This window comes from Suillus bovinus, assembly GCF_016758785.1.
Source record: "Suillus bovinus strain UH-Sbo-P2 chromosome Unknown EDB93scaffold_83, whole genome shotgun sequence".
NCBI lineage: Eukaryota > Fungi > Basidiomycota > Agaricomycetes > Boletales > Suillaceae > Suillus > Suillus bovinus.
In genome coordinates, this window is record NW_024542139.1 from 122,859 (window position 1) to 135,997 (window position 13,139).

The 13,139-nt window shown below is 44.6% G+C and overlaps 2 protein-coding genes across 2 annotated transcripts; both read left to right on the forward strand.

The window, feature by feature from the left end:
• Positions 1-37: 37 nt before the first annotated feature.
• Positions 38-3,568, forward strand: EDB93DRAFT_1254989 (uncharacterized protein; the record flags this gene model as incomplete). The annotated part of the gene is made up of 7 exons (XM_041453712.1): positions 38-320; positions 376-665; positions 1,265-1,395; positions 1,449-2,117; positions 2,175-2,212; positions 2,276-2,629; positions 3,303-3,568. The coding sequence occupies 7 exons, from the start codon at positions 38-40 to the stop codon at positions 3,566-3,568; spliced, it is 2,031 nt and encodes a 676-aa protein (XP_041303040.1).
• Positions 3,569-11,904: 8,336 nt separating this feature from the next.
• Positions 11,905-12,986, forward strand: EDB93DRAFT_1254991 (uncharacterized protein; the record flags this gene model as incomplete). Its single annotated transcript, XM_041453713.1, has 3 exons — positions 11,905-12,194; positions 12,256-12,345; positions 12,407-12,986. The coding sequence occupies 3 exons, from the start codon at positions 11,905-11,907 to the stop codon at positions 12,984-12,986; spliced, it is 960 nt and encodes a 319-aa protein (XP_041303041.1).
• Between the last annotated feature and the right edge of the window lie 153 nt (positions 12,987-13,139).

Sequence of the window (13,139 nt, forward strand, 5' to 3'; positions counted from 1 at the left end):
TTAAAATTGTTTTCCTTGTACGGCGTCTAAGAGAGAGATGGATCAGACTAGGCCACAAGATGCTATAACACCAGATCCTGCACCGCCTACATTGCCCATACCACTTGCACTACCCCCACCACCCCCACCACCTGTGCCAATGCCACTGAAGGAGCTGCCACAACCACCAGCGCTGACGCCAGTGATGCTGACACCACCGCAACCATCACCGCCAATTTTGCCCACAAACATGACGTCCAATGATGGTGCTGAAGCAGCGTCTGATCTTTATGCCCTTCAACCAAACCATGATGACATGGAGTTTGATTCCGAACCTCTAAGTGAGCCTAACCACTGTACGGTCCGTAGCCTATCCTGATTCCTAGCATGGTACAGCTTCCGGTTTTCAAATGCAGCCAGCCCCCGATGGTCCCGGCGAAAGCAATCGAGCTGAGCCTGAAGATGGTCTTGGCCAAAGCAGCGGAGCTGAGCCTGGACAAACCGACACACTGCAACGCTCCACTTCAGATAGTCTTTTGGGTGGCTCACCAAGTCCCTTAGAGTCAGCTGTAGTAATTCCAGCACCTCATGTCGATGGTGAAGATCCACTCTGTGGCCTTAGAAATGTTCCGGAGTTGGATGTCTTGCACTTGAAAATAAAGTTTCAGCCTGATATCAAACTTTTCGTTTGCGAACGGTGTCAGTGTGGTATATGGGCGGACCATCTTGTAGGACATATATGCAATAATCGCAAACAACATCTATCGCACAACATCAAGAAAACCACTCTAGAAAGCGCGATCAAAGCAGCAAGCCAAAGACTTAGTGCTGTAGAATATTCTCAGCGCCCAATAGTTTTGCCAAAATGGGCTCTCCCTCCACTTCCTTGGCTACTGGAGCCTGTTCAAGGCTACCAATGCCACTACTGTCCCTACGTAGCTGGAACATTATTTTTGGTCGGGGAACATGGAAGGAGAACTCATCCACGCCACAATCTGGGACCATGCGTTTCTAAACAAGACCAAACCGCTTTTGTTCAGCGTCTATTTTCCAGGAACCAGTACTTTGTCGTCCATATCATGCTACAGGACACAGGCCCTAATCACATTTTCGCAAAGTTCTATTCCACCCTTTCCGCCCGCTATATCAATGGCACATTTATTACAGGTGACTTATCGCAAACATCAGATGTTGCCGAATGCTCGCCTTTTTGACAAACACTGGCTGGGCCAAAGCAACAGAAGGATATTCCCTGGCCATATTGTGAGATCTTTCTGTCTCCAAGGTTGTCAAACAGGATATTGCATACCTAGCTCGCATCAAGGGCCTTGGAGCAAAATACCTCTCCACAATTTCCTCTGCGTCAGAAATTGATCACACTCTCTTGGATGCGCTTATGAGCTGGCACATTCGACAGTAGGTTTTTGTCACCATATTTTACCTCCAAGGTTTACTGACATTCAATCAAGTTGTCCATTCCAGATACTGCAGGAAAAACACTCAGTGGAAGGCTATGGAGTCCACATTGATCACCTTATTATGATGATCTTACACATCAAGTTCATTCAGACTTCTCAGGCTTCTGATGAAGAAACAAGTGGCGAGGCTGGCTCCAACCACAAAGACTATGGAGAACTTGAGGATGATGAAGCTGTTGAAGAAGATGTTATCAGCCCAGGGTTGGATTGGGATGACATGGATTTTGCAGATGGAGACGAAGATGAAGAAGACAAAAGTGAGAGGGAGCCTGTTTTATGGCCTGATGAAGACGAACATGATGTGGAGACTTTGACTAGTCTGGATGCTATAGATGATCAGGCGCCTTACCCCATCTTTCTGAATGCCATTCAGAAGCAACGTGCAGAGATTCTTAGAGAGTTTTGTGCCAATCCTGACTCCTCCGAAGAGCAGCTCATGGAAGTGTATCATTTGCTCCTGTTGTCTGTGTTCACAACTCACAGTGACGACAATCCAAGGCCTCTTCAATCTCTTGTTGATTCATTTATCATGTCCACAAGCATTGATGTACAGGGTTGTTTTGCGTCACCTCACCTCATCTCCAGCCATTTGGCCAAGATCATTTATGGCACACTTTTCTGTCTCTTAACCAATGTCATGAAATCCCTGGATCCTTACCAGTAAGCATATCGACAATTTGACTTATCTAATTGTTAACTAGTATCAATCATTCATAGAGCATTTATGACAACCATGAAAGCTTGGATAGAGCCTGGTATGTGCACACCGTTTTGCACCATCAGAAGATATTCTCGGCTATGCTATACAATTTGCCGAGGCCATATAGGACTGCCTAGACTCCAGTTTACGACATCAGATGGACCGGACTTCACATTTGATGACAAGTCTCTGTCTGTGACTGCAATGACACAGATGTATCACAGCATCTATCAGGATATGGTCCGTATACTAGAACAAGACCTTCTATTGGGAGCTAGCAATGCAGATCTACAGCCTCTTAAGACACCAGAGGAAATTACTGATAAGCCTCATGAACATGTCCTTGGACGTGGTGTGTTGGTTTCAGAAATGCAGGCTGCATGGTGTTTGATGAAGTTTCTCATGAGCGACCAAAAGCTTATGAAGAAGTTCTTTACCATCAATCCAAGTGGACATCCAGTGCCCCGCAAGGGTGCATGGGAACAATATTTGGAGGATATCGAAGCATTCAAGGAGCGGTTCTATTTTTTATTCCATCAGATCCCTGGAATGCCGAAATGAGGTACAGAAGAAATCCGGGCCAAGATTGTAGATACAAGTTTCTGCAGCCGTAACCTCATGTATCTCTTTCACTGCCTGGCCTGTATAGGAGATTACAACAAGTCTTCTCGAAACTCTGGCAACGATAAGCTCATCCTTCACTTCTTGGCTCATCCTCTAGAAGTCATACTAAGGCGATTTCAAGCATCTGTGGCTAGCATTGGTGCATGGGCTATCGAGCTGGTCCTTCCTGCAGAGTCCATTGACCCCCCATCACTATTGTTATCTCCTATCTAGCAAGGGCCAGAGATGGACATCTGAGCAACTTACTCACATCCTTCAGCAACTCACTGGCAAATACCTTCCTGGCAATGTCTCCCTCAATATGAGTTCCTTGAGGCACATTCTGCCTGGCATCGCTGAACATTACTGGATCTCAGATGTCCTGACTCTGAGAACTGACAATGTGTTACACTCCCAGCTTGGTCATACTCAGAATACAAGCGATCAGATGTATGGCAGAGCGCATCAGGATCATCCTCAACTCACTAGCACCATGGCTCACTGAACAATGTTGTTTTGTGATCTCTGACAGGAACTATTAGGGTTCAAAGAAGATATTTCCAACGAAGATGCAGCCCTCTCTCTTCAGGCATCGTATGCCCACCAGCAATCCTCTTCTAAAAGGACTCTTTCATCCCTGTGGACCAGTAACCGCCCTGTTGCAGCCTCAAACTCTGACTTGATGCTTGACCATAATCTTCTTGAGGAGATTCAGAGTATGCAGGGCGCCTTGGCCCAGCTGACTCGCATGGTGTCATCCATCTACCAAGTAGTCCTTCCATCAGACAATGCAATACCTGCTAACTAGTTATCTGGGCTGTCTAACTCCAGCATCAGTTGCTTAGTAACTGCTGCCTCAGCAGATGGTCTGGGTCAATCTGACAACCTAGCTGATGTTACGGGCACAACTCTAGATGCCAACAGCCCACCTGCTGATTATGAGATATTCTATGTTACAGCCATTGATTACGATACTATCTAGCTAACATATGACTGTCTACCAGGCTTTCCATAACCGGCGACTGGCTAAACACCAAAGTATACTAAGGAATTCTGAGGTGCATAATCAGCCCAACCCTACCCTGCTGTGAGGCCATCTTATGACGTTGGGACAAGGTGGAAGGATGGTCTTTGAAATGGTTCAAGATGACCACTACACCTGCTAATGATCAGGGTTGCTTGGGCATCAACGGTCTGCCACTTTGCACTGAAGAAAGACCTGCTAGCGCTGGTTCTGAGGTATTGTGTATTACCCACATTTGCTCTATGTCATTGAGCTAACGATACAATTACTAGACTCTCCAAGAAGACATCGGCAAAGTACACTGCCCTTCATGCAATATCTACATCTCTGGCTCTGATTCTGACCTAGCAGCTCATTTTAAACACAAAAGAAGTCAGGAAGACATTGACAGCTGGCATATACACAGCTTCAAGGCTCCTGTAGCAGGGAAAGGGTATCAAATTTATGTTCACCGTGCAAGAAACCTCAAGTTTCTGTGTCCGTGCGGTTTTTCAGACTACGAAAAGCATGTGATGCAAGCTCATCTCGCTTCAGTAAGTACTGATGGCCAGGTAGCTCATGCCAAGAGTGGGCAGAAGCCAAGTTGGTCACGAAAATAATAGGCTACCATACCGTACGTGTAGTCCCAGAATCGGCTGTTATGCACCTACTCCCTCTTTCTCGGTCATTCCTGCATGCGATTGCAATATAAAGCTCGCTTTAATTTCGACCATTTAGATGCTACGTGTCTTCGTCGTTGTTTTGTAAAGTTGCGCAGCTTAACTGCACCGTTGGACTCGCTGGCAAGCAAAAGCAATTTTATCTCGTGACTATTATTCTTCAGAATGTGGGGCACAGCTTCGCGCACCGGGCAATACGAGCAGGCGTATTGCAAATGGCCAACTCCCCTGCCTGCAGCGATCAACATCGTGTTCTCCAAACTCTGCATCTCCAACAGACCGTGCTTTGCCCCAATCAAGCTCTTGTCGCTGGACTGACCGCCTGGGGTTCAAGAATTCTACCCATGATTTTGCAAGTCCATTAGAGTTAAGGCTGGGTTATGGTATATCTAGAACAGCCAAATTGCGCAAATATGCAAATGTCAGATTTGCGTGAAATGGACCCCCCCATATTGCGCAAATATGCACATGTCAGATTTGCGCACAATTGACCCTTCATATTGCGCAAAAATACAAATGTCAGATTTGCATGAAATCAACCCCTATGTTGCACAAATATACAAATGTCAGACTTTTTGAAATCAACCTCTCATATTTTGCAATTTGGAATTAGAATGGAGTCACTGGAATCAGTTCAGACATGGTGTGATATATGAGTGTATTATTATGTAAGCTTGCTATTGTGATATGAGTCAAACTGGTATCCTACAGTGAGGTCTTGAGATTTGGTTAGAATTAAAACTAGTGCAAGTCAAGAGGTGTGCATAAGGAAAATCCCACACATAGAGCTTGATATTACTAAGCTTGTAAACCTTAATATACAGCCATCCAAAGTTTCAAAAACACAAGTTCTGAGTTTCTCGATAGAGGCCTAAGAGTCTGTTCGGACATCATTTTTGCCAACCAACTTTGAAATTCCAATGTAGCACACACAAGACCAAATAGTCCGAGACCGAAAATAATGTCATGCTGATCATGCTGATACAATATGATAGTGGTCGCTGAGCCTATTGTACAACACAATGCATCCTAACGACCTCAATGCCAAATTTGATCTACTAGACCCACTAGACAAAGATGATGTCAACATTGAAGACAGTGCGGATGAAGATTCCAATTGTGCTGATGTGGTAGACTCTGACCAACTGGACGTAAATGAGCTGCACTGGATAGACAAGATGTTCCATGGTGCTGCTCGTGTAGCAATGGCTATTGCTGATGCTGCTGGGCAGGTACTCCAAGGTCACTCGCAAACTCACTACAACAAGCAACCCTATTATACTTCAGCCTTGTCTGTAATGGCATGGGTCAACGAACTCCTCGCACGACATCCAGACCACATACGATGTGAACTTGGCGTGCAGCATCATGTATTCTATTGTACTATTGAATATACTTCATGATTCAGGGTGCAGAAATTCAAAACATGTCACACTTGAGGAGTAGCTTGCCATCTTCTTGTATGCATCTGTCACAGGACTCTCTGTTTGCCATCTTGGTGAATGCTTTCAATGCTCCAACGACACAATAGCAAAATATGTTATCCCTTAGTGTCATACATTTGCTTATTTTTTTGAAGGCATTTCAAACATATTCTCCACACATTTTCCTCCCCCCTGATTTATTCATTGTATGTCCAGCTACCTAGCGCAGACAGTCCAATGCCTCTCAAAGTCCTTTGAAACCCGAAATTCTACTCATACTTTGCCAATGCTGCCAGGCACCATAGATGGTACTCATATTGCATGCCACCCTAGTGGCAAGGATTGCGATGCAACTTCGCGATCGTAAAGGCAACTTGACTCAAAACTGTCTTATAGCCTGCTTCATTGTCGCTTGGCACTTCTCTGTCTTCTTGACCATACAAATGCCTTTGCTCTACCTTCTCAACCATACAAACACCTCTGCTCCACTTTTCCCTGAGCTTGTTACATAATCATTATCAGACAGTACAAAGTCTTGCTCCATCTTGCAGTCACCTCAGTATTGTTTCCATGACATACTGAGGTGAGTAGATACTCCTATGTCCATTCTTCTTGAGTACTGATGTATCACACCAGTGTGTTCTCCGCTAGGTACTTATGAATGTCAGTATTGTTTCCACGACATACTGAACAGTGTTCTCCGCTAGATCTACTAGTGTCTACAGGTTATGAGCCCTGAGCTCTAAAGGATCTCTGACCCACATGCATGCTAACTAATCTCAAATTCATCTAACGGACGAACCCGCATCTATCATTTCTCTACTATGAAAAATATGATCATATCATCAAGCTCACTGGCTTGGACTGTTTACCCTGGCATGGCGCAGGACTGTAGAATTGGCCCTAGCCAGTGAAGGAATATGCAACCACTGTAGCAATGGCACTGACCCTGACGATGTCATAGAATTCGCCAGTGTGATGCCCAAGATCGCTACGCCAGGACAGCCTACGAGCACCGAACTTTCTTCCATCAAAGAGTGGGTGCACGTCGAAGATTCACAGAGATGGAAGTCGCCATTTCGGACCCAGAAGCTGTCTGGATGCTCTTACATGGGCTACCTGAAACCCCCCAGTGGGTCGAAGTCTTACTCTTGGGTTATACAAGGCTCCCTCATTCTCCACTTCTGCCAAGTCCATCACTCCCCTACAAGTCTCGTTCGAAGATGTTGCAACAGCATTCGCTGAAGAAGCTAATCGTCAATGTGGACAGCTAAAGATGGCATGCACCGGACCAGGATCAGAATACACCAACGTTGTAACTCCTACCTCGACTGAACGCAAAGTCAACCCCTCCAATGGCGTGTGGATACACAAGCACAAACCCAAGGGGGTGCCTTGTGACAACCCAGCCTGCACTGGACTACTGCAGTCCATGACACACGATCGCGATCACTGCATGCAATCTGGAGGGGGAATGGAAGGAAAAGCACCCTGGAGCAGTCAGCAACAAGGAGGAGGAGGAAAAAGGAAGGATGTCGCAGCTGTGGTAACTGAGGCAAAGCCTATGCCCTCACCGTCCATGTCATCTCCATCCGCTTCCAACACTCCTTCAACACCTTCAGAAATGACCGCTCTCATCATTACAGCACCTAGTCATGACTATGCATCGGACTGTCAGGGAATGCATCGAACGGTAAAGGAATGTGTCGGAAGTGTGTCGGGTTGTTGGTCAAATGAGTGTCGGATGTGTCGGAATGTTTCAAAGAAAAAGAGTGGATAGATATTTTGCAATACAATCAAGTACTACTAATATCCAATGACTTCCATCCTACTACTGAGTAGGGAAAAGTAAGTAATGCAATAGGTAGGAAGTACTAGATATTAAATAGTGTCTATGTAGAATTTCAGAGTGCATTAGGCGAAAACAGTGGCGCATGTGTACTGCACCTTTTGTAGATAACATGTAATAACGCTGTCTGTAATATTCAATAATGCGAAAATGAGTAAATATGCATCAGTGGGGATAGATACAACTGGACAGGGCATAGGGAGGACGAGTCCGATGCGAAAATGTCAGGTCCGAAACTTTCGAGTCGGGGTCTGGGTAAGGATCGGGATCGGAATGTCAGGGGATGCATCGGACGAATATGAATACTAGTTGACGTGAGTATCAAAAACATGGGTTTTAAGCCCAGCGCCATGACTATCGTTACATTGTGTCAAAGTCTTTCACTCTGACAATGGAGGTGAATTCCTTAGTACATCATTCACACAGGCTTTTGTGTCCTGTCAGGTATAGAACGTCAGCTGTCCAGTCCCTTATGCTCACCAACAGAACTGGCAAGGCAGAATGGGCAATTCGTACTATTGAGGGACGTCTCTTTGCCATGCTCGAAACTGCAAATCTCCCCCCAACTCTCTGGGGAGAAGCTGTGCTCACAGTCTGTTACCTTTGGAACAGGAAAGAATCCTCCACTCTACCTCCCGGCATCACACCTTACGAAGTTGTAAACAACCAAAAACCAGACTTATCACATCTTCATGTGTGGGGAGCATGTTGCTTCACACACATACCGATTGAACAGCAGATCAAATTGGGCCCTCACTCTCATATTGCCTACTTCATGGGATATCCAGATGGCACAAAGGGCTATTGCCTTCAGGATGCTGACACTGGTGTATTTATATGGTCAAAACAGAAATAGGTTCCAAACTTTGGAAAAAATGTCTTTTCCTGGGCTGGTACATCATTTAGAGGCATCTTCCAGGAATCATATGAACCAAGAATTAAGAAAAACAGTGGTTGGAATATGGAGATATGGTCGAAATACTGACTTTTTTGCCCCTCCACCAAACCACAATGTTGGCGACCTCTATACACCCTGGGACCATCTCCAATCGATTTGTATGACTGAAAAACAGTAGGAACACCATTTTCAGTATCGGTCTTGAGTCAAATTCAAGTGTGGTGCAATATAGTGGGTAGGAGGGGGGAGGAGGACATTCTATATCTCGACAACCTGATTTTTCCTGACATATTGGGCTTTACCATCATGTTCAGGGACATTGAGAGCCCCCCGGAAAAATGCTTTTGGAGGGCATGCAAGTCATGGGAAGGCTAGAAAAATCGATCTTTGAGGGGGGTATGTGACAAATTCGCACATGTCACTTTGTATGGTCTCAAATCACTCTGGTATCATTCTCAATCAATTTATATCATTAGAAAACAGTAGGGACACCCTTCTACATACTGGTATTTACATAATAGGAAGATATGTGAGTTTGGGGGGGGAGGAGGACCTTCTGTATCTTGACCACCTGATTTTTTCTGACAATTCGGGCTTGACCATCTTGTTCGCAGCTATCAAGAGCCCCCAGGAAAAATAGATTTGGAGTCATGGCAAGTCATGGGAAGACCATAAAAATTGATCTTTGAGGGGGGATATGAGGTCAACTTACACATTATATTTCATATTGGCCAAAAACACTTTGAACACATCTTTAATCTATTTTTATGCTCCAAAAACACTATTTAAATCCTTTTTACATCAGTATATACATGAAATCATGCTTCATGGTGGAGTAGGTAGGGGGAGGGGGTAGCATGACTCTGAAACATGATTTATTCAGACAAAATAAGCATTGCCATCGCGTCCAGGGTGGTTAATAACCTTAGAATCAAGTTTCATTTGAAGCCAGGCAAGTCATATGAAGGCTGAAAAAATCAACCTTTGGGTGAGGCAACAGGACAGGGGCGACCCTGCTTACATAAGCAGATGCGGACAGGTGGTCACACTTGAAGCAAGACACATATCAGAGACCTGTTGCTCATAAATGTACATAGATTGATTGTGGTTGTATTTAGTTTGAGATTGAGACATTAAAGTCATCAAAAGGCTAAGACAGTTGACCTTTGATTGAGCACCTCAGTATGGCAACCTTACACTCACTCTTCACTCATAACTTTAGAACATGATTTTTTAAAACAAAAGTAGCATTACCATTGGAATCTGATGGTTCAATAACCCCCATTGAGATGTCTATTCGACACAAGGCAAGTCATATGAAGGCTGAAAAAATCAATCATTGTGAGGCAATAAGACAGGGGCGACCCTGCTTACATAAGCAGATGCAGACACCTAAGCACACTTTCAGCAGACTCCACAGATCAGAGGTCTGATGCTTCTAAATGCACATAGATCTACTGTGTTTGTACCAAGCTTTAGATTCAGATCATGTCTTGTTTGGTAGTGCCTTGAATCTTTTACATATCTTATCTATGACTCATTGCGCCCTGTGCCCTTTCCATTCCACTGGTGCTATCTCTTTCATATCTAACTCTTCACTATTCTCGTGGTTACATATGACTCACTCCCCCTCTGCCCATACAATTGGTGACTCATTGCACCCTGCACCCTTTCCATTCCACTGGTGCTATGTCTTTCATATCTAATTCTACATAATTCTCGTGGTGCATATAGTTCTCCATGACTCATGCACTTTGATATTCCTACTTATTTCGCAGTTCTTCCCTTCCTACCTATACGTAGACGCCACAGATGCCCTGTATTATTGACTAATAGATATTCTTTTGCTAAGTATATGTTACAATTTAACAGGCAAGGGCTTTTTAATCCCAGCACACTCCTCTATTGGTGTCATCTTGTTGATAATTGTGCTGGCTATTGTCAAATAGCAGATACCATTATCAACAGGATGACTTCCATGGAGGAGTGACACCAGCAAAATAAGTGAACTCAGCTAAGTAAAAAGGTGCAAAATTGCGAAAATCACTGGGCCTGTTATCAACAGGATGACTCCCATGGAGGAGTGACACCCAGGAAAGAAATGTGGAGGTACAAAAGTGCAAAAATTGCGAAGCGAAACTGGGCCTATTATCAACAGGTTGACCCTCATTGAAGGATGACACCCAGGAAAGAAGCACAAGTATGATTAATACTATACCTTGCCTGCTTCTGACGCAATCCAACAAGTCATCAAATTCTCTTCTAGCATTCTGGACTTGACTTCTTTATATTCCGGCAGTGGCTTGTTGTCAACAAATACCGAAGCAGAAAATTGACCCAAAATCATGATTGGCCAGTAATGAGCTCAAGATGATGATGACAATGATATTAAGTGACTCTGTGAGACTTGAACTAATAAGTTAGTTAAACCAAACTTCACTTTGACTTCGAGCTCAGGAAGTCCAAATGAAATTTGTCGGAAAGTCTGAGAGTTCGTTTGCCAGACAGTTCCTAAGACTTTTACAAATCAAATTTCTGTTAGACTCCTAAATGTATAAGGATAATTTACCCCTGTAATTTGGCAATTTTATTTATAGAGGATATTTGTAAATGGGTTAGGTACAATATGTGGTTTTGTTACCCCCAAGGGCCCCAAAACATATTAATGACTTGTGATCATGCAGGATTTCCGTTATCTATGTCTAAAAAACCATATATATAAGGTATTTTAGACCCATTGGACTCACTCACAAGCATATATTTACCTCTATGTATATCTCTATAATATAACTTATCTTGTATATTACCATTCATTCAACAGATCACTTAGGCCACTGATAGAACCGTCCTAACGGCGTCGTATACAATGGATTACATATAAAACACATACAAATATACAAATACAAATATATTTGTAGTCAATATGGCCACTGTTGGAACGGTCTGGACGGGGGGACGAATTGTTGTAGTTGAAAATATTTCATACGAGTTATGCAGGCATGTTATTTAATTATACTACGGTAGGTATATATATATAGATCTACTATATGAGCGATAGCACAGGACTAATGTAAATTATAATATAAATTCACTATGTATACTAAGATATATACTAAGATTACAACGATCTATAAAGTAAGGGAGAACAGTTGCGGGAAGCACCGAGCACTCGCGTGAAGCTCGCATGGAGGCCACATTTGCTCGTGTGGGTGCCATGCATGCTCGCATGGATGCCATGTGTGCTCACGTGGCATCCACGTTTGCTCACATGGCGTCCACGTGCGGACGCCATGTGGTTTTCGCTTACCTCGCTTAGTTCTCTTTTTGGCAACTCGCGTGGCTTTTTCGAGTGCCGCCCGTGCTCGACGCCGCAACCCAACGCTGCAAACACCAATGCACCAGCACTGCCACGACCTCGCCCTTCACCTGCTGAAATTTCCCATCGCTTTCAAATACCTCCGGTTGTGTCCTGCTGCCCTCACATGATGATTCCTACTAGCACTCAGCCTGCCCCTGCCAGTACTGTCGACATGGGCACATTTTTTACTGTGTCACGTGACACAGAGCCAGCCGCCTCGAGGTGAGTTCTTTTTCTTTGTCTTCATCTGATTTGGAAAATTTACAGCAGCTGCTATCCCCAGTGCTTCCCCAGCACCTTCAGCAGCATCTTTTGCTGTGGCCTGTGGTGACTCCAATGTTGCACTCCCCATCGTGCCAGGCCATGTTGCCAGGTGAGTTCTGTTGTTTCTGTCTGTCTGATTTGTCATTTATGATGGCTACGAGGTACACCAGCTTTCTCGAGCCGACCCCTGCTGTTGACTGGAATGCCAGGGTTCTGCAGGGTCTGGACACAAGTTATGCTGCCCGACTGCAGCGACGTGCTCAATGCCATGTAGTTATTCCACCTGTTGCGACACCCACCCCGCCTGTTGCTGCATCCACTGCTCCATCAGTACCCTCAGGTACGACTGACTGGGCAGCTGAACTCCATCTCCGCTTTTCAGAGAGTCACTCGAGGTGTCTTGAATGGAGACAGCTCACTGACCCATACAGCAAGATCTTCACTCGGCGAGAGGGTCTCCATGCAGCACAGCAGCGAGTTCATGACCTTCGACAAGAAAATGCAAAGATGGCCAAGAGAATGATCAGGGCAGATGAGGAATTTGAGCATGCCCGCAAGCGCAATGACATGGACTGGGATGTTAGTTGTGCATGCTTGGATGAGGCAATTGAACATAGAAAGCAGCGCAAGGTTGCAGATGCTTGGCGTGAACACATCTTTGAGGAGAGGAAGGGGAAAACTTGGGAGGAGCGGCATCATTTGGACCAGGTACTCAAGGAGGGTCCTCCCCCTGGCTGGAAGCCTTCTTGACATTCACATTCACATTTGTCTTATAGTTAGTCTTAATTTGTGAAATGCCAAGTGTAATTAAATTTGGACTTAACCTTGACTCAACAGATACAATATATATAATTTATTTCAAAACCTATAATAATTATTGAAACACCCAAAGGTGGGATGTAG